At 41.2% G+C, this 23,107-nt stretch overlaps 1 protein-coding gene and 1 long non-coding RNA gene across 4 annotated transcripts in view; one reads left to right on the forward strand and one right to left on the reverse strand.

Annotated features, from left to right (window-relative positions):
* Positions 1-23,107, reverse strand: part of AMOTL1 (angiomotin like 1) — a 113,409-nt gene that overhangs the window by 23,695 nt on the left and 66,607 nt on the right. For all 3 annotated transcript variants that reach the window (XM_039882014.1, XM_039882016.1, XM_039882015.1), the window contains exons 5-7: positions 19,118-19,262; positions 17,817-17,906; positions 98-243 (exon numbers count right to left, since the gene is read on the reverse strand). In XM_039882014.1, coding sequence (XP_039737948.1) covers positions 98-243; positions 17,817-17,906; positions 19,118-19,262 — 381 coding nt within the window. The remainder of the gene's footprint in view (positions 1-97; positions 244-17,816; positions 17,907-19,117; positions 19,263-23,107) is intronic.
* LOC120618113 (uncharacterized) lies at positions 6,170-9,338 on the forward strand. The gene is made up of 3 exons (XR_005657147.1): positions 6,170-6,285; positions 6,770-6,911; positions 9,071-9,338. It is a non-coding gene; the product is annotated as an uncharacterized LOC120618113 (long non-coding RNA).

A 23,107-nucleotide genomic window follows, 5' to 3' on the forward strand; every position in this document is an offset into this window, starting at 1 on the left:
CAACTCCTTGGAGTTGGCTCTGGTTGAAGTTAGGAAAAGGAAGTGGAAGCCGTTAGTACTCTGTCCCACCCTCCTACCCAGCCACCCCCAGTCTCACCTCCTCTTCCAGCTTGATGACCCTGGCCTGTGCGTTGCTCAGAGCCTGGTCCAGTATCTCAATGTGTCTCCGGTGGTCCTCACTCGCCGTCCTCACTGCGGCTAACTCCATTTCTAACTTCTCCTTTTCCTTCAAGAATTCTTTGTCTAGAAGGAAGACAAGAACAAAACTACCTCTATCAGAAAGCACTCACCCTCTGGGCTCACTGCCAGTCTACATCTGGCAAGGATTAAAAATAAAAAAGCATGCAAAGAGCAGAGGGTTGAATTACTGCTTTGCTCCCTCTTAATAGTTGTGGTATATGATGTAAGAATTTTCTCAAATACCTCTGTTAACTCTAGATACATTCAGGCCACGGTTCCAGGGATAAATGGTATATAAAGAACCAGTGACCCCATATTCCCGATAACTCACTTCTGTACAGCACTTACTTTAATGCTTCAAATTAAAATATTACCCACAATTTCATTATAGGCTCACAACCTCCTGTTTCTGTCTTCCAAACCAGTGACGAAAAGGCCGGCAACACTAACAATAGTACTAATATGCTCATTCACAAAAAAATAAACCAAGGTCCAGAAGTGGAAGCTCTTGGTGTGAGGCCAGACTGCAGAAGGGAGCTTTGACCCAGGCCTCCCATCTCTGGCTGGATCCTCTTCCCACATGACCTGGCCCCACATTTTCTCCTAGTTCTGTTCAAGATAAAGAAGGGAAATTGCTTTGGATTTAGAAAAACTGCTTTCCTCTCATTCAGTGACAATTTAACTGATGGCGGTCACGTGTCTCTGCGCATGGAAAGCAAAGGCCGCCTTGTACTCAGTGCTCCCAGCCTGCCTTCCTACAGATGCGTCTGCCATTTACTGAGGCAGGCAGGGCCGACAGCATCATGGGATCGGTATTACCTATTGAAAACATTTTTCCTGTTATGAAAGCAATACATTTTATTTTTAAATAAATTAGAACATTTAGATATATTTTTATAATATAGAAAAACTTAAGTGGAGTTAATGTGTAAGATTAAGGGATTGGTTAAATAAACCACTGTAAGCCCCATAACAGAATAGGATGCCACTGTTAAAATTAAATAAGAGAATATCAGTGACATGGGGGAAAAATTCTTCATTACTGAAAAAAGGTGGTTACAAAACCCTGTGCACACTATTCTATATTTCTAGAAAACAGGGCATATACTTAAAACCACAGCAGCAACAATAGTTAGAAAGTGATTTCTGTGTGTCTGCACCATTTGAATGCCTCATACTGGTTATGTTAATCCTCCTATCAACTCACACTGAAACACAGAGACCCAAAGTCTGGAAGCTACACCAGCATGTGACAGTGGCTTCATTCATTCACGATTTCCTCCTAGAGTCATTAGTTTAACAATAGATGTCAAATAGTAAGGACCAGCCCTAAGGGCATTGAAGCAACAGAAGGAATGCAACACTTAAGGAGCAGAAAATGTGGTTTTGAAAACAATGTGGTTTTGAAAACAATAAATAAGACACTTTAAGGCTACAAATACCCAGTTAACAAACTCAGAGTTCTAGAGCCGGAAGAGATCATAGGAAACACCGCCATCCAGTTTCACTCCCTTTGCTTTATGGGTAAGGAAAGGAAGCCCAGGAGCGAAGGCACTTGTCCAAGGTCCCTCTGCCAACTGGGGCACAGCCAGGGCCAGAATCCGGGTCTCCCGATGTCCCACTGCAACATCCTTCCCGCCTGACTGCACCACCCTTGCACTGTGAGTTTATGTTAATGGGACCAGAGTGCAATGGAATGACTTCAGAACTGACAGACTGAATGAGTAGCCCTGTAAAGCTAAGTAGTGGCTGTGTTGCCTAGAAACAGTGGCATCCTCTGCAAACGAAACGAGGCCACGAAGATCCTGACTTAGAACAGAGCACTACTTTTGGGCTCTTTATGCCCCACTGCAGTGTCCAGCTGCCCTCCTCCTTCTCCTTTCATTGGCATTTGAAATGCTGCCTCTGAAATTTCCTTCTCAGGAACAGGTATGCAAGAGGCCTAAACAAGTGGGTCAGTAGCAGCCCACTGGCTCTGGGCCCCACCATCCACAGCCCTGAACAGACCAGTGTATTTCACTCTTTCTATGCAGTCACTGACATGTGAGCCCCAGTTCCATGGGCTTGGACAACATCTCAATGGGCATGGTGTCCACTGCCCTTGTCCAGACTCTGGAGGGCACCTAGGAGTTACTCAGCAGGCAAGCCCGGGAATGAACCACTGGATTTCAGAGCTTCTACCTGCTTACCAGCCTAAGCATAAAAATTCCCTTTGTGGAGGGCAGCCAAGGACACATCGATTTTGACCAGAAGCAATAAAACAATAGGCTGAATTCAAGACTAGAAGCCATACCAGAGCTTCTTGCAGTGTGCAAATTGATGATCACAATTATTGCTGTGTCACAATAACAGCTATTTAGATTTCCGAGTTAACAAATACCCCTCCCCTCCAATACACAATAATGTCACACACAATACACAATACTGGATTCCAGCATTTGCTATTTCCTTTATGAAGTATAAAAGGACCTAAAAATCTAGGACTTTATCTATTTTGGTCATTATTGATTCCCTGAGCCTAGAATACCATCTGGCTCAATAAATATTGTTGAATGAATTAATGAATGTCTACTATGCATGAAGTTCATTACCAACTGTGCAATAAATGGCAACTCTTGTTAGCTGTTAGGTATTCGGTAACCTCACAATCTCCTAACAGCTGTCCACACCGCCTGTGAGGCTACCACACATTAGATGGCTGGAACCGACCAGGGACATCCCCCGTTCCCTTCTCTGCTCAGGCTCCTGGAAACTCATAGTGCGCACCACAGGACAAAGATGTATGTATTGGACAAAGACTCCATTAGCTCTGCAATGCTTTGCACCCCTATGGACTTCATAGTCAAAACACTGTTTTGAGTTTGGTGACCTTAGATTTCAGGCTGCAGCAATATCACTTAGTAATGCTCACCCTGACTCAGAACTCCTTGTCCACTGATAGAAAGTAGTGCTCTTGATGATAAACTTTTAAAAACAACATTCATGCCAACAGTGATAATAATAACTAAACCTGCTCATGTTTGTTGAATGACTATTCTAAAATGGTGACTTATACTATTTCCTTTAATTCTTCCCTTTATATTACTATTTCCTTTAAGCTTACTAAATGAGGTGGGCACCATTATGAATCTCACTTTCCAGCTGAGGAAAATGACACTAAGAAAGGATAATGTGCCCACGGAAGTGGAGCTCATCAACGGTAGAGCCAGAACGTGCATTTGCATCTAACCCACGTTCACAAGCAGGGAGACGAAGAACTGCAGAATAAAAGAAGCAGAAAGTAGAGAAGAACTCCACTGTAACACAGCTCATTATTGCAAAGATCTTTGTCACAAGTCTTATCATATTTCTCAAAATATAGCAACTATATCCACATGTGTATCCATTTGCAAATATCAATGAATTAAGCATCCGCTATGTGGAAACATCACAAAGTACTGGTTAAAAGCATGGACCTAGAATCAAACTGCCTGGGTTCATATCCAACTTTACCATTTATGGTTTTGTGACTTTGAAAGTAAAAGCACTTCTTTGTGCCTCAGTTTCCTTGCCTTTAAAGTGAGGATCACAACGGTACTCACCTCAAAATGCACACAGTAAGTACCCAGTAAATATCACCTATGATAATGCTGTGCTTACTGTTGTTCCGAAAAGTGTGATAAATTCTGGGGCTACAAGGTGAGGAGGACATAGCATTCAGCTCTCAAGTGGACCAGAAGAGAGGCAAAGACATAGGCAAAGACAATGTGACAAGTTGCTCTAACAGATACTTGCATGGGGTCCTACGAGAACACAGAACATCTCATTCAGGCTGAGGGCAAGGGAGGGGTTGTCAAAGCAGGGAGCCTACAGGTGGGCTAACTGTGTCCCTTAACTCCCTGGAGACTTGGGGACTGAGGTATGTCAGAGCCATTCTAAAAAGTCATCTCTTGGGAGATGTCAAGGGAGAGCCCCATGCGTGAAACCACCTCATAGAAAGGTCCCTTTGGTTTATTATTAGCTAAGCCCCTTGGGAGGGATCTCAAGAACGACGAGCCCCACACTGAATTTTTGGTTGGGCTCCAATGTATATACTGAGAATTCCTAGAACAGGCAAGTTGACACAAGGGAACTCTTGCCCAGATGGTGTGTTTACTCAGTGGATATGAATTACCCTAGGCTGCATGGAGCAGGGAGTTGTTTGGCTTGATGGCTCCGGTCCCATTTACACAGAGATGTCTGCTCATACACTGTTTACTCTGGAAACCACAGTGAGGGCACAGGCCTTGCAGACAGGCCGACCTGGTTTGATTCTGGTACCTTCACTGCTGGCTCACCTTGGAATCGTGGCTACCTCTCTGAGACTCCATCTCCTCAAATGGAACTAACGAGATCAGTTTTTCAAGAGTGTTGTGAGGATTAGGATGACTATCTGTAAAATACTGACCACCGAGTTTGGCACATAACAGATACTAACTATACAGTACTGGGGGCTTACCACGTCCCAGGTATTGTGCCTTGAACTTTACAACAGACCTTCATTTAATCCTCACAACAGCTCCACTTGACAACTGAGAAAATTGAAGCACGATGAGCTGCGATACTTGTACAAGGTCAAATGGTAGATACCGTTGTGCCTCTACCCATGGGTTAGCCTCTTCTCTTAAGGAAAGAGCAAAAGTGGATGGAAACCAGAACTGGGCCCAGTTATTCAAAGATGCTCCCTGTGCACCTTACCTTTCTCCTTTGCCAGTTCTGGGTAAGGTCCAAAGTGGACTGTCAAACTGTTTCTGCGACTACTGTTTGAGCACGAAGCTTAACTGTTGGCTGAATTATGGGATGGTGGACCCTAGTAAGCTGCCAAGAAATATCTAGGGCTGGGCATGTGTGTGGGGGAGTATCAGGGCACCATGTGCTGTGGTACTAGTTTTTAATTCGGTGTTCCGACTTACAGCTGGAACTCATGAAGACAGCAAAGCTGTAACCTGGCCCTTCTAAAGGAGGAATGAATTTCCAGGCCTTTTGTGATATAATGGGTTTTTGATGAGTTCTTCCCTAAGCTCAAGTAACTAGAGAGACAGAGGAAGCCCACTGCTGCCAGCTTGACGAAGCGGTGACTAATTCCCTGGAATGCCTGTAAGGTGAAAAAGAGGTCTTCCTCTCCTTTTTTTCTTTCAGCCAGATTCAAGGTTTGACCTCTTAACTGGCTGTTTCTTTGGGGGTTAACATCTATCCTGGACCGTGTGTGCATGTGTGAAGGTGCACGTGCATGTGTCTGTGTAGACATAAACACAGGCTAAACTAATTCTATTCAACTTTGTAATCCCATATGTTCACACGACAATGCAAAACTAGTCCATTTTGGTATCTGGTTCTGCAGTTATTTTCCTGGCACTTCTCCAAGAAGGTATATGTTGCCTTGGATGTGGGAAGAGGGAGTGGTGGTGATAGAGTTAAGAGAAGAGGAGGCAGGCATAATCCAACAAACCTTCTCTAAAATGCTAATGACTAGAAGCCTCTTTTTGACGGATGAGGCTGATTTTGGGAGTATAGTCCCTGGGTCTCTCTGGGTGAAGAGCGTTTAAAAGGTGTGACCAGAGAAGAAGCCACAGACAAAGAAGAGGCTAGGTAGGGAGCTAAGAGGGATGTGGCTGACAGTGCCCAGGCTGTCTGTGTGCTACAGCAGAGGCCCCACATCTGCACGGAGGGTCCCTGGGAGAGGGCCTGCAAGAGTTGTCAAACGCCTCTCAACCTGGAACTCTCTATGGAGTAGACAACCTTCACAGTGTCTGCTCAGACAAGACTCAGTTTTAAAGAGCTGTCTACCAAGTCCTCTATCCACAAGGAGAAGTTTGGCAAGAAGCCATGACTGCATTACAAAGCCCTTCTCATCTGCCCCTGCCCACCACTCCCCTTTGACAGGATTAAACCTCAAGGGCCATGTGACTCAAGCTAGGCCAATTAGAGACTCTCATCTGAGACGTGCAAGTAGGAGCCTGGGAGAGGCAGTGATGCAGACGGGCCACCTAGCTCCCAGGTTAGCAGCCATATTCCAGCATGTGCTTTGGAAAAACAGAGAAAGCTGTACTGCAGAAAATGGAGAATCAAGCAGATGCATGTAGAAAGGTGGATGAGGGTCCATGGTAAGAAGGACAGTGGGAAACAGATACACAGACAAACAGACCCCTAAATACAAACAAAACCTTGCTTCCCAGACATGCTAGCCCTGGCCCTTAGTCCTTATTCCATAATAATGAGGCCTGCCTGCACGTCCCACCTGGGGTCCATCACACACATATGTACTGAAAAAATAGTCCTTGTATTTGAGCTTAAGCCAACTCAAGCTGATTTTTCCTTTTGTAATAAAAAGATCACTAAGACATTCTCTCTTCCTCCTTTATACTCTGCTCCCTTCTCCACCAGGAAGGCTTGGTAGAATGGTGACACTAATTTAGGCCAATGCTGACCAACACTGATGATGTTAATTCAAGTAACTAGAAAGTTCTCCACAATGATGATGAATGGCTTCTCTTTTCTGAAAAGATGTCTGAATACTTACTTGCTGTATTTTCCCTCCCCAAATTTCCTCTCCTGTTTCTTCTTCCTCAAGGATCCCTCAGCCCTGTGTTCCCTGGTACTGTATCGTGGAATACTACAACAGTGCTGGGGAGGAGTCCATTCCCTGGGTCAGCTATGGTCTATGGAGCAACGGAAGCATCAGAGCCATGTGGAAGATCTTGTTGACAACAAAAGTAATTTCTTTTTTCTGAGGTTGTGGGAGTGGGAAGACAATAGGAAGGTATTCCGTTTACTTCATTATTTGCAAAACTATTTAGGCTCATTCTCCTCAAAGGTATTCTCTACTCAGGAACTCATTCTTAACATCCGCCTGCCCTCAGTTTACAAATTAAACTGATGAACCTAGAAAGAGACCCTCAAAATATAATCCAAACAGAGCACTGTTTACATTATACAAAAGGGATCTATTCACACGAAGCTTGATGCAAAACAATGTGAAAGATGATCTACATTTAAAAGCCACACTCATTAATTCAGAAATGAAAAAGTAATATAATACAAAGCTAACCCCATAAGGCACTGATATGGCTTTTTGTTGTTGATGTTTTTTAAATTTGCTGATATAGTTTCTCAAGTAAGAAACCTTGTTATTTCAGGAAAGGGTCTTAGGCTCTATGCTGTCCCCGTAAGCCACTGCAGGTTGCCATGGTTCCGCCAGACAACTGGAGACATAGGTTGTGAGTGGGCAGCTAAACAGGTCTATTAACGAACACAGAAATGCTCCAGTGAGGGCTTGTCTTAAATGGCTGAGAGAATGAACGGTTTTCAAATGCATTCTGTAATAAGGAAAATTAAGAACAGGAATTCAAACCAAAATCTTTTTGCAGAGCGCTGGGAGAGAGAGAAGGGAAGGGGAGAGAAGGAATATTGGGGTCGGGGGCAGATAGGAAGAGGGGGTGCTGAAAAATGCACCCCTGTCTTAAACTGAAATGTTTTTCAGTTTTTGTGCATTTTACATTTTGGGTTCCCAAGTAAGCGTTCTTTTAAACAAGAGTTCTGAGTTTCAAAGCCACTGGTTCAGACATTACAAAAGAAACAAAAGATTTGTAAAAATGGCTGTTGTTAAGATGTAGGGAAGAAATCTTTTGGAGAGATGACTCAGCATGAGAAAGTGAGACAAAGCCTAAAGTGTGAAGGATTTATTCAAACTTTGTTGCCCAAATTTAAAAAGAAAATAGAAATTTTCCCTTTTGCACAGTACTATGGCAGCAAAATTACTCTAAAATACTAATTCGTTTCCAAGGCCCACCACCCTACAGGCTACATACACATTGCATGAGGCTTTCCTGATTCTTTCAACAAGACCTTAAGAGACCTCTTTCAACAAGATCTTAAGAGACCTCTCTCTCCTGTACGGGAGGGCCTGGGGTTAAGGGGAAGTAGTTTTATAATAAGTCCTGGCAGTATTCTGCCTTGTATTCTAGGTACAGAGGCCGATGTCTGTGTGTCTCATCCTTCTTAATAGGCTTACTTTATGTGTCTAAACCCCTTCTATCTTTGTAGGATTTTAAGAATCTAAGATAGCAGAAGTGTTTCATATGTGAAGAGATATGGCAAGTTTAGGCAACAGCTTATTGAATAAGAAGATGCTATTGATGCACATTCAAATTCGAATTCAGTCTTTAAAATAAAATTTTAAAATAATAGTTTTCACATACTTATCCTTGGAAAGTAACAAAGCCTAACCATAAATCTTCTATTGATCTAATGGAGGAAAACAATATATTTTGTTCTTCACATACTTTATATTTTTGTTACTTTATATGATTTCCTATTGCTCTTTAGTATCTATGCCCTAAAGTGAGTTTGGAGCACCAAAAGTAAAATATCTCAGGCATGAATTGGTAAAACATTTATTTGAATACCAGCCCAAGTTCTCTTAAATATAATTCTCTCTAATCTAGTCATTCTTCCTATTGCATTTTAATTCTAGAAACTGTGCTTACATATTTAGGTATAATCCATAGTTTTTTTTAACCTTCCTAAGTTTATTACATATGTAGCCTGCAAACTTGCTTGACTGAATGTACACCCATTCATCTGGCTCAGCTTCCACGTGTACTGTTCAACCTTCGACTTTATTTTTTACCTGAAATAAAAATGTACTTCTACTTCTATATCACTGCTGACAGTGTAATAACGAATTAGGCAATGAATAATGCCACACAAATAAAGGATGGCATTTGGTTTTGACTATACACAAATTAGTGAATCAATTCTAAACCAAAGCTGAACACTTAAACTTTCTATAAATACCACTGAAGTCCCTTTTTTTTTTTTTTTGGCCTCCTTTTAATATAAAAAGATCAACAGCAGACACTTCTATCTCTAGGTATGACGAAGTAAGACCCTCCCACACGATTTGGCTCCCCATGCAGAAAACAACTGTAAAACCTGGACGTAACACAAAAAGCAATGATCTGAAGGCAATGAAAAGTGAACTTGGGCAGGCAGATGGTGGTGGGGAGTACCAGCTCACTTGCAGAGGGAAGGAAGACCTCTCTCTATAGGCTCTGCTTGTGCTCTATCTTGATTGTGGTGGTTGTTACATTTCATTACCTTGTACACTTAAAACCTACGTACATTTTATTGTATATATTGTATATATATTGTACGTGTATATAGTAAATATGGGTATATATATTACCTTAGCTATTTATACTTCAATACCTAGATATTTATAGGTATATATATATATATACATATATATTATTTATTACATATCTATGTTTAGTTTAATTGAGGCATTAAGGCATTATTATAATATGCATATATAAAAACTATGCTTTTTAAATGGGCCCTTTGAATGGGAAATCTGGCTTAATACCAAAACCTGGCTCAAAGATAGACGTTTATCCTGGGGAAATTGTTACATGTGGGGAAAGAAGTGATTCATTCTAGGATTGATCAGGGAAAAAGAAATGTGTTTTCTGCAATTATATTTTCTCCCTTTCTTTAACTTTTGCAACTCCTCCCAATGTCATTTTTGTAACATGCTTTGAACGGATCCTTTTTTTCTCTTCTTTTACCAAACCACAGTCTTTGTAAGCAAAAAGAAAATTAGTAGCAGATGCAAGCTTATTTTTAATGGTCTAGGACCAAATTTTCTGGACTTAAAACAAACACTTTGTCCCCTCAAAGTTCTCGGATTCCATTAAGATACAGCTGTATGCTCACTACAATTCATGAACCAAAAATAGTTTCAAAAACTAACTGTAAGAAACTAAACCACAGAGTTACTCATTGTATTCTCCTTATTTTTTATTTTTAATATCCAGAAAACAAAAGGTTTAATTTTGTAGACATTTTGGAAAAACATTTTTTTTTTTTTTTTTAATGCTCTAAACTCTATTCTGGTCTCAATAATTTTTTGTTTTTACATCTGAAGAGATATACTGGGTTATCGAATAAGGCCTTTTAGTATAATTGGTTTTGGTTCAAATATAGATGTTGAAACTGGAAGCACGGAATGTGAATTCCAGTTAGTTAGAACTCAAGAAGATCTGGATAATTATAATTAAGTCACAGTATGGGCTAAAAAATTTGCAACCAAAGAAGACTTCTAGTCTAAGAGTTATTTATGTCGCTTACTATCCCAGATTCTTCTTGGAGTAAAAATGTGAAATCTTTCATCATCCCCAGAGCCAACAGAGATGACGTTTGGAGCAGAGGAAGGGAAAAATAAGGAAAAGGACATCCCCATTCTCACTGTGGTTTAAGCACTGAACACCTATGGAGCCTTGGGCAAACCATTTGATTGTTCTTAGTTTCAGTTTCTTCATTAGTGAAGCATGGAGGCCAGGCTAAATGAGCTCTAAAATCACAAGTTGTTGCCTCTCAGGTTATCACCTCTCTCCACCTCCCCAGGCAGGACACAGGAAGTGGCTTCCCAACAGAGCTCAGTATGAGTTTAGGCTCCACAGTCAGAATGCCCTGGGTTCAGAACCTGTCTGCTCCACTTGCCATGGACAAACTACTTAACTTCCCTGTGTCTTGGTGTCCTTATCTGTTAAATATCTACCTCACAGGCTGGTTTGGAAAATTAAAGAGACAATGTACCTATGGGGGCTAGCATAGTGCTTGGCTCAGATTAAGTGCCCAGTTGGTGTTGGCGGCCGTTACTGTTGTTAAATGACCATATCCAGGCTGGCCTGAACCAGGATCTGAAGGGGAGCAAACAGGGGAGTGAGCCTCCAATTCCATGTGAGGTTAAACTTTTAACTATCAGATCAAAAGCCTCCAGAGGCACTGTCTCTCATAGTAGCAATCAGATGGTCTCTTAATGAGCTCGTTCAGAGGACACGTGCATTACTGGTGACCTTCAAGGTCCTCTCCAACCCTGATATCTAAGATCTGCTGACTTCATCTCACATTAAGATGCTTATAGTAGGATTTATGGCACTACTGGGATCCAGGCATCCTTAACACTTCACTATCCAGGCAGTTGACGACCAGGGCTAACCACAGGGCTGGTCCTGCCCAGCCCTATCTCCATCATTAGCTAATTTTAGATCCCGACTAGGTTAATTAAGATTTGTGACTACATTTGTATGGGTCTCGGTTTATCTAAAATGAAAATAATCAGGCTTACCTGATTAGGGCTTAAGTAAAAAAAAGACTGTAGAATTCTCCCAGGAAAGAAAATAATAATTACATTCTGATTTATAAATTAGGGCAATTTACAAAATATCTAGGGAATACATCTGAAGTGCTTTATTTTCCATTTCCTTTTGCTGAGGTCCTTTCTTTTTCTTCCCTTCCATGACTAGTACCTGGAACAGAGGTCAGCAAACCATGGTCTGCAGGCCAAATACAGCCCACGGCCTGATTTTGTAAATAAAGTTTCATTGGAATTCAGTGGCCGCCATTTGTTTACAGATCACCTATGGTGGCTTTTGACTACAGGGACAGAGTTTAGTTGTAGCCCTTTTCAGAAGAATTTTGCAGACTTGTGGCCTAGAACACTACCAGTTCTCAGGAGGTAGCCAGTAACTGTTTGTCTGAATAAATGATCATCATTTCATTTAACATCCAACAAGTATTTATCGAGTGCCCCTAAGGGACAGATGCTGTGCCAGGTTCCGGAAACACAACGACCTAGGACTATAATGGTGAGGATGACAGACAGGGCCCCTGCCCTCATGGTACGTAGTTTCATGAGGAAAGACAGAACGTGATCATCCAAACAGTTACTTATTTACAGTTGTGATGAGTGTTTAAAAAGGAAAAAATACAGGGTGTTGGGGGTTTATATAAAAGACCGACCCTGTCTCAAGACCGTCCCTGAGCAATTGCCATTTCATTTAAGCTGAAACCTGAATGTGGATTTTTTAGGTATGAACCGTAAGGGAAAGTGAGGACTTCCTGATGCCACATGAAATGCAAATGGGTTGCAGTCCAGTCTGTGCTTACTCCGCCCATCCATCCAGATACACAGTGCAAGGAATATGGACTATAATAAAGTTGAAGACCTAACTTTTCAGTCCCCAAATGGGAACACTAGGCAAATAAATAAATCATAAACCACGTTCATTTGTTAGAGACCAGACATAAACACATAACCAGGAGGCAGTTCTTCAATCAGCTCCAATTCTTTCAGCACAGAAAATCAGCCTAGATTGAGTAACATTAATTTTCACACTGGGGGAAAAGATTTGATTGAACATAAACAGATGCCCTGCAGCTTGGGTGCACTTCTGGTTGTCATGTAGGTTTGATGTTTCTCAGTGCTGCCTGTCAAGATTGATCAAGTGGCTTAAGCGCTCACATGCTCTGCTTCCCAAATTCAGCAAGGCTTGGTGAGCCATGCTGCCATTCTTTAGGAACATGGACCATCCCCCTCACCCTGAAAACTGGCAGGTCCTTTCAGAGACGGTGAGTGCTAAAATAGATGGAGGAAGGATATAAGGAGGCAAGAAGAAGTGTTGCAGAATAAATGTATTTTATAAAGTCTTCACACTTCCTATCACTGGTTATTCCTCAGAGCTCTGCTGGCTAAATTAGGAGATTTATTTCCCTGTTTCTTTAGAGGAAATGGAGATGCAAAGAGATTAGGCCTCTAACTTCAGAATCACTGAACATGTTATTGAGAGCCCAGGAATCAGAAGAAGCAGCAACTGTTCCAAAATTATTTGCTTGAGGCTATGCCGATAAAACCTTTTATTTTTAGAACTGCAGAGTCCTACTAAGTGTAGGGGTCATCTTAAAGGAGAATCAGTTAATTTAAGGCAAGAAAAATTTCCTGATTTAAATGATGCCACCTTGGCAGGCTTCACGGACAATTTCTGCCCCTTTGCCCAGGCGCTGGTCCATGGTGTCTGTCATGGTTTGTGGATTGGTCAGTGTGAGCATTTGGCTGGTTGCTACAAAAACCTTTACATACCACAGCCATTGTCACCTCCAACATATCTATATCAGAGTAAAAAAGAAGGAGTCAAGGGAACCAGAAATCAACTATATCACACGAATTTTTCATGAAAAATACTACTGTTTCTAATATTGAAAAATTCTCTGTACCTGGATATCCTCCTACTTGGGAAAAAAAAAGAAAAGGAAGGAGAGAATAAGGAAGGCAAAAGAGAATTCGAGCAGTATTAAGTTGCTTCTATTTCTTTTAATAATTTTGCCTAATGCCTTGGAATAACTGAAGACAACCTGGGGTATCTCCCAACATAACTGAGAGATATTGAGCTAAAAGAACATTTTAATACCAACGCTGCATGAAGAGAATTCCAAGCCTATTGTTACAAGGATTTTCCACTTTTATTCATCCCTTCAATAAACATTTACTGAGTGTTAGGTACATAATGACTGAGGGGTTTTAGTGAGCACTGGGGATGGATATCGGTAAAGAATGCCTATAGTTCTCCCCGCTCCTGGAGGAGATCCGTACAAATAAACGGTGACCACACGGAATGCAGACAGAGTAAGCGCTGTAGCAGGAGCTCTGCAATGAGCCAGGAGGAGACGCAGGTGCTGGCGGACCCACGGGAGGTAAACCAGTGTGCCCCCACCTGATGACATCTAACACGTCCTTCCCTAACCAAGCCTGACAGAAACCCACGGCACGATGTAATGAAACTCAATGAGGATTCAAAATAACCTGCTGTTGTTTCACGTGAGTCAACAGAATTAATGTTTATATCATTGTAATTTCTGCTTTGGGTTTCACATAAGCCCCTATAGGAAATATAAAAGCCAAAGGGACTTTTTTTTTTAAAGGAAATTACTTTAGTCTCTTTTGTGTTCTACAAGAGATAGAAAATCAAAAATAAGATTCGATGCTAAGATAATGATTACAAGACACATTAAAAGTGGTAAATTACTATTATTTTTAAAACAGGGTGGTCCCACATTTTTTTTTGTTTGTTAAACCTATGGGAATTGTAAGGGAAATCAAATCCATAAGTTAGTTACTCATTACCCATCAATTTAAATGAATAACTGAATGTTCAAAAACATCTTCTTTTCTTAGAAAGAGAGACTATTTAACAGCCAAAATCTAACTCACATAGACTTAATTTTAACCAAATATGCTGAACCTGTAGGGCCTAAAGAACCCTAGAGAGATAGAGAGAAGCGCTTGGGCATCCTAGAATGCAACTTGGGTTTATCCTGGAATAACACAAGCACACCAGACCTAACCTGTTCCCATGCAACCCAAGAACATAATAAGGTCATCTCTACCCATCTAGTTCCCCGACATCTAATGTTTTATTTTTGGCTTTCTGGCCTAATCATGATGGGAATTCTACAGTTATCAATTTTCAGAAAGAATGTTTTAAAAGTCTAACTTACTGAGAAGACAGAGCTAAGAATGATGACATTCCCAGGGCTCTGCCTTTGGTGGACAGCGGCCTAATTCTATTGTGTGTATGTGTGTGTGCGCGCGCGCATGCATATACATGACAAATAAATGAGTAGAAAAACCAGAAACCTCAGTAAGTTAAAGAAGTTAAAGGACAAAGAAACTCCAGTTTCACATAGCCAGACCAAACCAGAATTGGCTACATGTTCTGTTTTTCAGGAGCAATTTGGCTATAAAAACATTTGGAAAAACAAACAAGCAAAACCAGAAAACAAACAAAACTCAATTCCTCCAGTGAAAACAATGCAACACCAGGACATGATGGAGAAAACAATTCCTGACAGCCATCAAATTCCTCAGCACTAAGGCAAGATTTTTAATATAAACAAATCTCATGACAATCATCACCCTGTCGAATGTTCATCTCAACCTATAAAGCTAGGTGGTAAATGCCCAGGCAGTTCACCAACGCCTTCATCAGGCTCCAACAGAAGAGTAGAGCTCAGTCTTTACAGGAAAACTACCCTGAATAGCAGGGAAACTTAGAAAGCAGGCCGGGAAGGACCTTCCCCTTCATCAGCTGACAGAGCTGTATGGAAGAGTGCCTTGGCTGTTCTTGGATCTGTACTCTTAGCAAAAAAAAAAAAAAAAAAAAAATCAAACATATTATTCATTACTTTTCCCTTCCTTCTAACTTTTTCACTGGCCAAGGTGATTATCAGAGGCTTTTCAACTGAGCCTCAGCTCCTTGGTACGCATTATCCAGAGCAATCACTGCTATCTGCTGTGCAGTCTTGTCTTCTCTTAGACAAATGCAAGATCTCGAAAGACTCATTTGAAAAAGATGGCTCCTCTTGAGTGCGCAATGCTTATAATTATGATTACTAGGCATTTGAAAAGTATTCTAATAATAGAGCTTCAAAAGACTATACAGGTAATGGAACACATTAATAACCAAGAAGGGAGGTAGTAATTCATGCCTGCCATTCTGTACCCACATGCTAAAATGAAAGCCTGACAGAGAGCACCGCCCTTGCGAGCCTTCTTGGTACGTCTGCACCTATTGTTATGCCTGCTCACTTAGTGATGGGCTGCAGCCTGCGTGACTCAACATGCTCATACTTAACTCATTATCTAATCCCAAACTGCTCCTTCTGCTTTTTTATTGATAAAGGGAGTGACCAGCCATCTAACTATTCTAGTCACATTCCTTTCTCTTTCTCTCTCTCTCACTGTCATTGTTCAATTGGTCACCAAGTCCTCCTAATCTGTCACTTGCTTATCTGTCCCCTATTCTCCATTACTACTTCTGTCTTAGTTCAGGACCTCTACCCCTCTCACCTAAATACTAAAATGCCTGTTAACTAGTCTACTTGACTCCAGTTTGGTCCCTCATGAATTTCTCTTCCACTATGCTTCCTTAACTAGCTTCTAAAATATAAACCCTGCAAACAATGAAATCATAAACATATTTCAAGAAAACATAGGTGAATACTTTTATACTTCTGAATTGAGTAAAAGCATTTCTCATCATGACATAAAACCCAAGAAGTCATAAATATAGCTACTTTAAAAAATCTTCTGTTAAATAAAGGACACCGTAATCGAAGATTAAAAAAAAAAAAAAAAAACTAGGGAAAATATCTGCAACATATATGGCAGGCAACATGCTAATTTCCTTAATATACAAAGAGTTCTTACAACTCACTAAGAAAAAAACCTATCTATAAATTTCAAATAATATCTCGTCCATCTCTTGGCCACACCAGGAAAGGAGAAACTAATGCAAATAATTACATAACAAGATAAAGGCATAAAGTATCCTGTAAAGATTAGGTATTGAAAAATCGGTTAGATATCATTGTTAGCAAACTTGCTTCAAATGCCCTGCCTAAGTTCAATTATATCACACTTCAACACTGAGATACCCGTAAGCAGTTGAAAAATGCCCCTGGACTCTCTTGTTTATGCCTTTGGAACATAATGGAGCATGTTTACACAGAGCAAATCATTGCTTGTAAAGCTAAAAGGTTGAAGTCTTCAGGAACGTTTCTGAACTCACACAACACCAAATTCTATTATTCCATCAGCATAGCCTGGGCTAGGAAGCTAGAATGAATGCCCATCAGACGAAACTAATTGGTTTTCCCATTTTGATCTGAATTAAGTAACAAAATAATATCCTCTGAAAGAAGGCAGAGTATCAGCAGAGTGACATTGCTAATATAACTGCCACAAAGGTACTTACTCTACCCAGGAATATGATCATCTAAAGTTAGGTGTCAAAATCCTAAATGCAAATGGTACAGATGACTCATTTTTCAAATAAAAGCTCACATGAGATGGTAAATCTACTGTACTCATAAGAAAGGATAAACTCTGTTAGGAAAGTAAACAATTCGAGATGCCGATATAGCCTCTTATATGAATCTGGAGCAGAGGCCAATTCACTTACTGCAAGACTACAAAGGATCTAATGCATAAGCCCTAGACAGTATTAGTGTCTACTTGCCAAAACAGAATTTAAAAAATGAAACTGAGACTAATAATTGGAGTACAACCACATGTAAATTTGGGGGAAACAAAAGACCTTCACCTCAGCCAAACGGTATCGGAAGTTTGAAAATTTAAGCAATTATTTCCCAGCTTTGAAAATGTAGTCTGTATTGAGGGACCAAAGCACCAGAATACCACCATTATACAGTGTCTGAATAAGTGACTTTTTGTTGTTCAGTCTTTAGTTTAGTTAACTCACAATGTTGTCGAGAGTTATAATATAGAAACAAATTCAATTCTCTAAACAGCTTTAACAAGACAGTTGGATTTTTACATTTCTGACTTGTACAATGATTTTTCAGAAATTCAAATTTTGACCAATGGTTTCTCAAAACCCATTTGATTCTATTATTTGCCTTTGGTGAAATTACTGCAATATTCTCTCAATAAATCTAGAGGCCCAGAGAGCTACTCATCATTTTATTCGTGGCTGGAATGAGCTCAATTGTTTTTGAAAATGAGCATCACATATGGAGATATATGATGTGATCATTTAGGTAACCTGGGTCAGAAGGTCAGAATAAACATTACTGAAATACTACATATCGACTCCGGCTTTGTCTCTGGCAGACCTAGGAGGCCCAACAGCTTACATGCTAAATATAAAAACAAAAAGCACACAACTCGAAACCTACCTAAAATTAACATGATTCTTTTCTCAGGCTCCCAGTTTTTAAAAATACCAACTTTGGGATAGATAAATATGGAGACTCACTCTGGGAAGCATAAAGGCCCTCCGCAGCTCTGTCTTCGTGCCCGTCATACTCCCTGCTGGACAGCTGCCTGTTGGCAGTCTCCAGTCGATCTGCGCACAAAGAGGAAATGATTACAAAGAAACGCATATGGATCTAAGTCATCATCAACTGAGAAATGAAATGGGAGCCAAGAGCTGGGTATGAAGAGATGTTCAGGCAGGAGCCCAAAACTGAACAACTTTTGGGGAGGAACAATACCTCCCAAAATATCAAAAGAAAAGTCTTCGGATGCCACGCTGTGCCTTTATGCAACTGAATGCCAAGGCATGCACCAGCAGGAGGCAGCTAAGAACAGGTTCTGAGAAAAGCCCGCTTTGCTGCCTGTAAGGCCGGCAAACCTCTGATTTGAATCCTTGCAAAGGGAGTTGAGTCTCCTTGGCCTCATAAACCCAGCCCTAGTCTAACCTTGATCATCAGCCCTCTGTTTTAGCCAGTGAGTGCTATCTGTATTTTGGAACCAAAATAATAACAACAACAACAACAACAACAACAAAAACCAACAATTAAATAAACACCAAAAAAAAAAAAGTCAAAATGACCTAATTGATGAAGAGTCTACATAGTTCTGTTTGTTCAAACCACCTGGTAAATCTTCATTTACTTGATTAGATAATTCAGTTTAACAAATCTTTACTGAAAGTGTATGACATCCAAGACAGAAGGGATAACAGTAACAGAAAAGGTAGGATCAAACTACTAGAGACTACCAGTACCTTGAGTATTTTGACATACTAGGCAACTGAAAAGTGGCTTGGTTGACTGAAAGTAAAGTTTATGGGTTAAATCATCTTGCATGTTGGGGGTTGTCAAGACCCTGTAGCAGGTGGCTCCTAGCTTTTCACAACTGTGGGCCTTTATTTTCCCCCAAGAAGGACATAAGTCTAGTTCTGCTTTTTACTCTAGAGCTAGCAAGGCTTCCAAAGAATGCCACTAAATGACTCAGCTTGATGTGGAAGGGCTGTGCATTGAAAAGTCAAATGATCCCATTCGCATGGTCATGAGTCGCTGTCAAGTACTTTTAAAGCAAGAAGGAGCCACACACGTACTCCCCCACTTCTCACAGAGGTTGCCACTTTTCAAGCCTAATGCTACGACCTACAACTTACAAGGCAGAAAAGAACTACTCTGCTCTTTGAGCGCCCTTTCCCCAGGTGGTTGGAATTTACAAGATTATCTAACACAATCTGGACCTGAAGTCAGGCTGTTAGGTACACATGCAGTTTGGCGTAGAGAGAGTATGTATGAATGGAACTTGGCATGCCTCGGAGGTCTCTGTTGAAATCATGAAGTCTTCGAATCTCGCCTTCTAGTTTGTTTCTCATCGCCTTGTCCAGTGACTCTCGCTTGGTGGTAGACTTGACCAGACTCTCATAGGCTTCAGAAATTCTCTGAAGTTCTTTTTCAAACTGAAAGAAAGAAGAGGCATGAAAGTGGGACTCTGACATTCACATCGGTGCCTTAGTTACACTGACTCTGACATTCCAGGTACAAAGGTTGTATCTTTAATGCAGTCTTTTCTGCACCTCAAGTTTCGTGTCTACCAAATCGTGTAATTCAGTGGTCCCCAACCTTTTTGGCACCAGGGACCGGTGCTCCTATGAGAAGCTAATGTCTGATCACCTGAGGTGGAGCTGAGGCGGTGATGCTAGCGTTGGGGAACAGCTCCAAATATAGATGAAGCTTCGCTTACTCGCCAGCTGCTTACCTCCTGCTGTACAGCCCAGTTCTTAGCAGGCCGTGGACTGGTACTGGTCCATTGCCCAGGGGTTAGGGACCCCTGGTGTAATCGACTTCACCCCTACCTCCTGCCCCCATCTGGCCTCTAAGGGCTATGCTGGAAATGTGTAAATAACAGGCTCACATCTGGCTGGACCATCTGATGTCACCTTGGAAACATCCCTCTGTAGAAATATCAGGAAGGGGTGAATTTAAACATAACTTAAATCTTTTATATTTCGTATGGTAATTTGTAATGATTCTTATTATTCCTGGTTAACATAAGAGAAAATATTAAAATACAAAAAAACTAAAGGACCACAAATAGAATCCCAAGTTTCCAGACTGCAAGTACAATATTCTTGCAGGGACCTTCCTACCCATCCCCAAAGGAACGAAAAACCCGCTCGAGGAGACACTGCTTTACTTAGCATTTTTACCCCTTTTTCTACGACATTACCTATATAAAGAACTAATGGATTTGTATCTACTTGGAAACAAATGTACCATAGAAACCCTCTTTATATAAAGGAATTAAAAGATCTGGGACTAAAATTATTTCTTTTCTACTTCACTAAACCAAGAGCTGTAACTGGGAGAGCCTTCACTCTATGACACATGTAAAGGTATAGCAAACAAGTAGCCGTAACTTGGATAACAGGAGTCTAATACAATAGTGTGTTCTTGAAGTAGATATCGATAAACCCCATTTTATTGTTGTGCATCATAAACGCAGGGGTAAGAATAAAGAGTGTCTGCAAACATGGGACCTTGATGAACTGCTGCTAAAAGTCAGAATGAAAGGCAAAGTGGGCAGGGTTGAGAGCACTAGTGCCCCTCACTGGGCAGCAAGAGACCTGTTGCTTGTTTTCAGTCTCTCTGCAGACCCCATGAGCCAGGCACCCCAATTGCCTGAACCCCAATTACTCAGATCAGAAAGTCCCTGCCAAGATTCCTATAAATAAACCATATCATAACAGTTATCTATGGTACACTTACTATGTGTCTGGGTGCCAAGGATGGAGAATTAAGTAAGATCATTTCTGGCCTTTAAGAGCTCAAGGTCTAGAGTCGGCCTGCACCCAGATGCACACACTTCTTTCTACACTGCAATGTGATAAGGGGTGTGGCGCTGTAATGTTCTCCACAGCCTAGAGATAAAGTAATTTTGCAGGGGTAAGGAGGAATTTCTTTAACAAAGATTTCACAGAAAATGCCATTTAAAATGAGTCTTGAAGGATAAACAGGAATTTGCCAAGCAGAAAAGACAAGGCCAAAGGGTCTTGGCACCCTAGGCAGAAGATAGGACACGAGCCAAGACACAACCATGGAAAAAAAGTACACGTCTCTGACATGACAGGTAGCCCAGGAGATGAGAGCAAGGTGCAAGCGGCAGGAGTTGGGGACAAAATGGAAGATGTCATGTGCAAGGAAGAATGATGGGGGTGGGAGGGCCTGGGGAGGACATAACTACCATATTAGTAGAAGAGCAGCATGATCTTACCTGAGGTTTTAAAGAGATCAAACTAAAGGATGAGGTTGGAGGGTGTGGGTGGGGAGATGAGACAGGAGAAAAGAAGTCCAGGTAAGAAGTTAATAGAAACAGTTCAATGACAGACGACAGTGTGGAACTAGGACAAATTCCAGACACTGAGTAGAATCAATAGGTCTTAGTGACTGGTCTGGACAGTAAGGGAGAAAGAAATCAGACAACATAGACATTTATAACTTAGAGGATGAAGTAATAAGACTTAACCAAGATCAATGATTATAAGAGAAACAGGTTTACCAAAGAAAGAAAACCAGTTGGGTTTTGGAGATACTGTGGTCTGGGGAGGCAGCAGAAAACATCTTGGCAAGGATTTCTAGTCAGTAGGTGGGGACATAGGTCTGAAAGTAAGGAGAACAGTTGTGTCACTGCATGTAGATGACAGATGAAGTCATACAGTGGAAACCACTTAGGGACATGAACAGGAGATCAGAGGGCCAACGACAGGGAGCATCAATACTGTGGGACTAGGTGGGGCAGAAGAACCAGTGAGAGAGACTGAAGCCAGTGGTGCCATAAGCCAGGAAGCTAAAAACTTGAAGGAGAAAGAATGTGGGCCATGCCCTCGGAGGCTACAATGGAACCAAGACACATCTGAGAAGGTTGAAAAGGCTGGAGAGCATCAGGGCTTCTGCTGAGTGGCAGCCAACCAGGGCGAAGCCAAGAACACCAAGGCTCTTGTCAGTACCGTGTTATTTTCCCCAAGGCCTCCTAATACCAGAGTTGGTTCTTCCATGGTCCCCTCCTTTCAATAAGGCTTTTCTGTTTCTTCAAAAGAGATTATGAACTGTCAGGAATGTGGCAGTAGAGGGGACAAGATGTCCTGAATCCTGTTCATAGTTCTACCACAAATTATGTTCCTTCCTTTTAATTTTGTTTTCAAAAGAGATGGCTCCAAAACATACCACCATTTCTATGCTAATTTCATCTCTAAAAGGTGGCCTTTATTTTCAGAGAGATGGGCATGCTACAAGGACAGTCCCTTCCGAAGCTGAGAGGACCCTGAAGCCTGAGGCATTCGATCTCCCACTGTGAGAGCGTGCTTCAAGTCCAGAACACCTAGGAAACCCTCCTCAACTACACCACCCACAGGAACTTGCCTCCATCTGATTTCATTGTGTTTTCATCTGTTCTATTTGCCTGACCGAAATTTGGATGTGCATATGCATTTTGTGTCTCTGATTTGACTGTCAATTCCTTGAAAGCAGAAATAGTCCTCACAGTCCTAGAACCGTGCCCTGCCCATGACAAAAATACTGACCTGATTAATTAATCTTTAAAGTTATAACTCCTAAAGATAGTCTTGGGCACTGATAAGCTATGCCTGATCTTGGATTCTTCCCGTTCACTAAAAGAACCGCCCTCCGTACATTATAAAAAGGACATTGCAGGATTCCTCTGATAAGGTAGTGTATAATCTCAAATACTAAAACAATCAAGAATTGGGATGTGGTTACGTGCTTGCAGCTACCAAGAGAGAAAGAGCAAGTGTCTTACTTATTTCAGGAAAAGGTATTTCGTGTAAGAAATGACAGCTGTCACAATGGAGACAGATTAGTCTCCTTCAGTGTGGTTATGGAGGACAGAATGACAACCAAATGTAGGAAGTTAAAGAGATGCAGATTTTGATTCAACATAAGAATTTCCTAACCACATTTTCCAGAAGTGCACTATGCTCTCCAGTGAGCTTCTCTTCTCTGGGAGCAGTCAAATAAGAAATGAATGACCTCTGTTCAGGGACATGAAGCAAGAATTCCCAAGGGGTGGGAAATTGGGCCAGAATCATTTAAAAATTTTTATCTCTAAAGCTCTATGATTTCTGATTGCACATTTTTTTTTTTTCAGACAGGGAACCACACCCTCTTCTTCATATTCCCCATGCCCAGAGCATCTTAAGTCTTCCCTGATGTTTGTTAAAGATGAAGGGAAGATTGGACAGGCTTGCTTTGATATAAAATCCATCTGGGCCAGTTCAGAGTCTGAGTT

This window comes from Pteropus medius, unplaced genomic scaffold, assembly GCF_902729225.1.
Source record: "Pteropus medius unplaced genomic scaffold, Ma_sr-lr_union100, whole genome shotgun sequence".
NCBI classification, from domain to species: Eukaryota; Metazoa; Chordata; class Mammalia; order Chiroptera; family Pteropodidae; genus Pteropus; species Pteropus medius.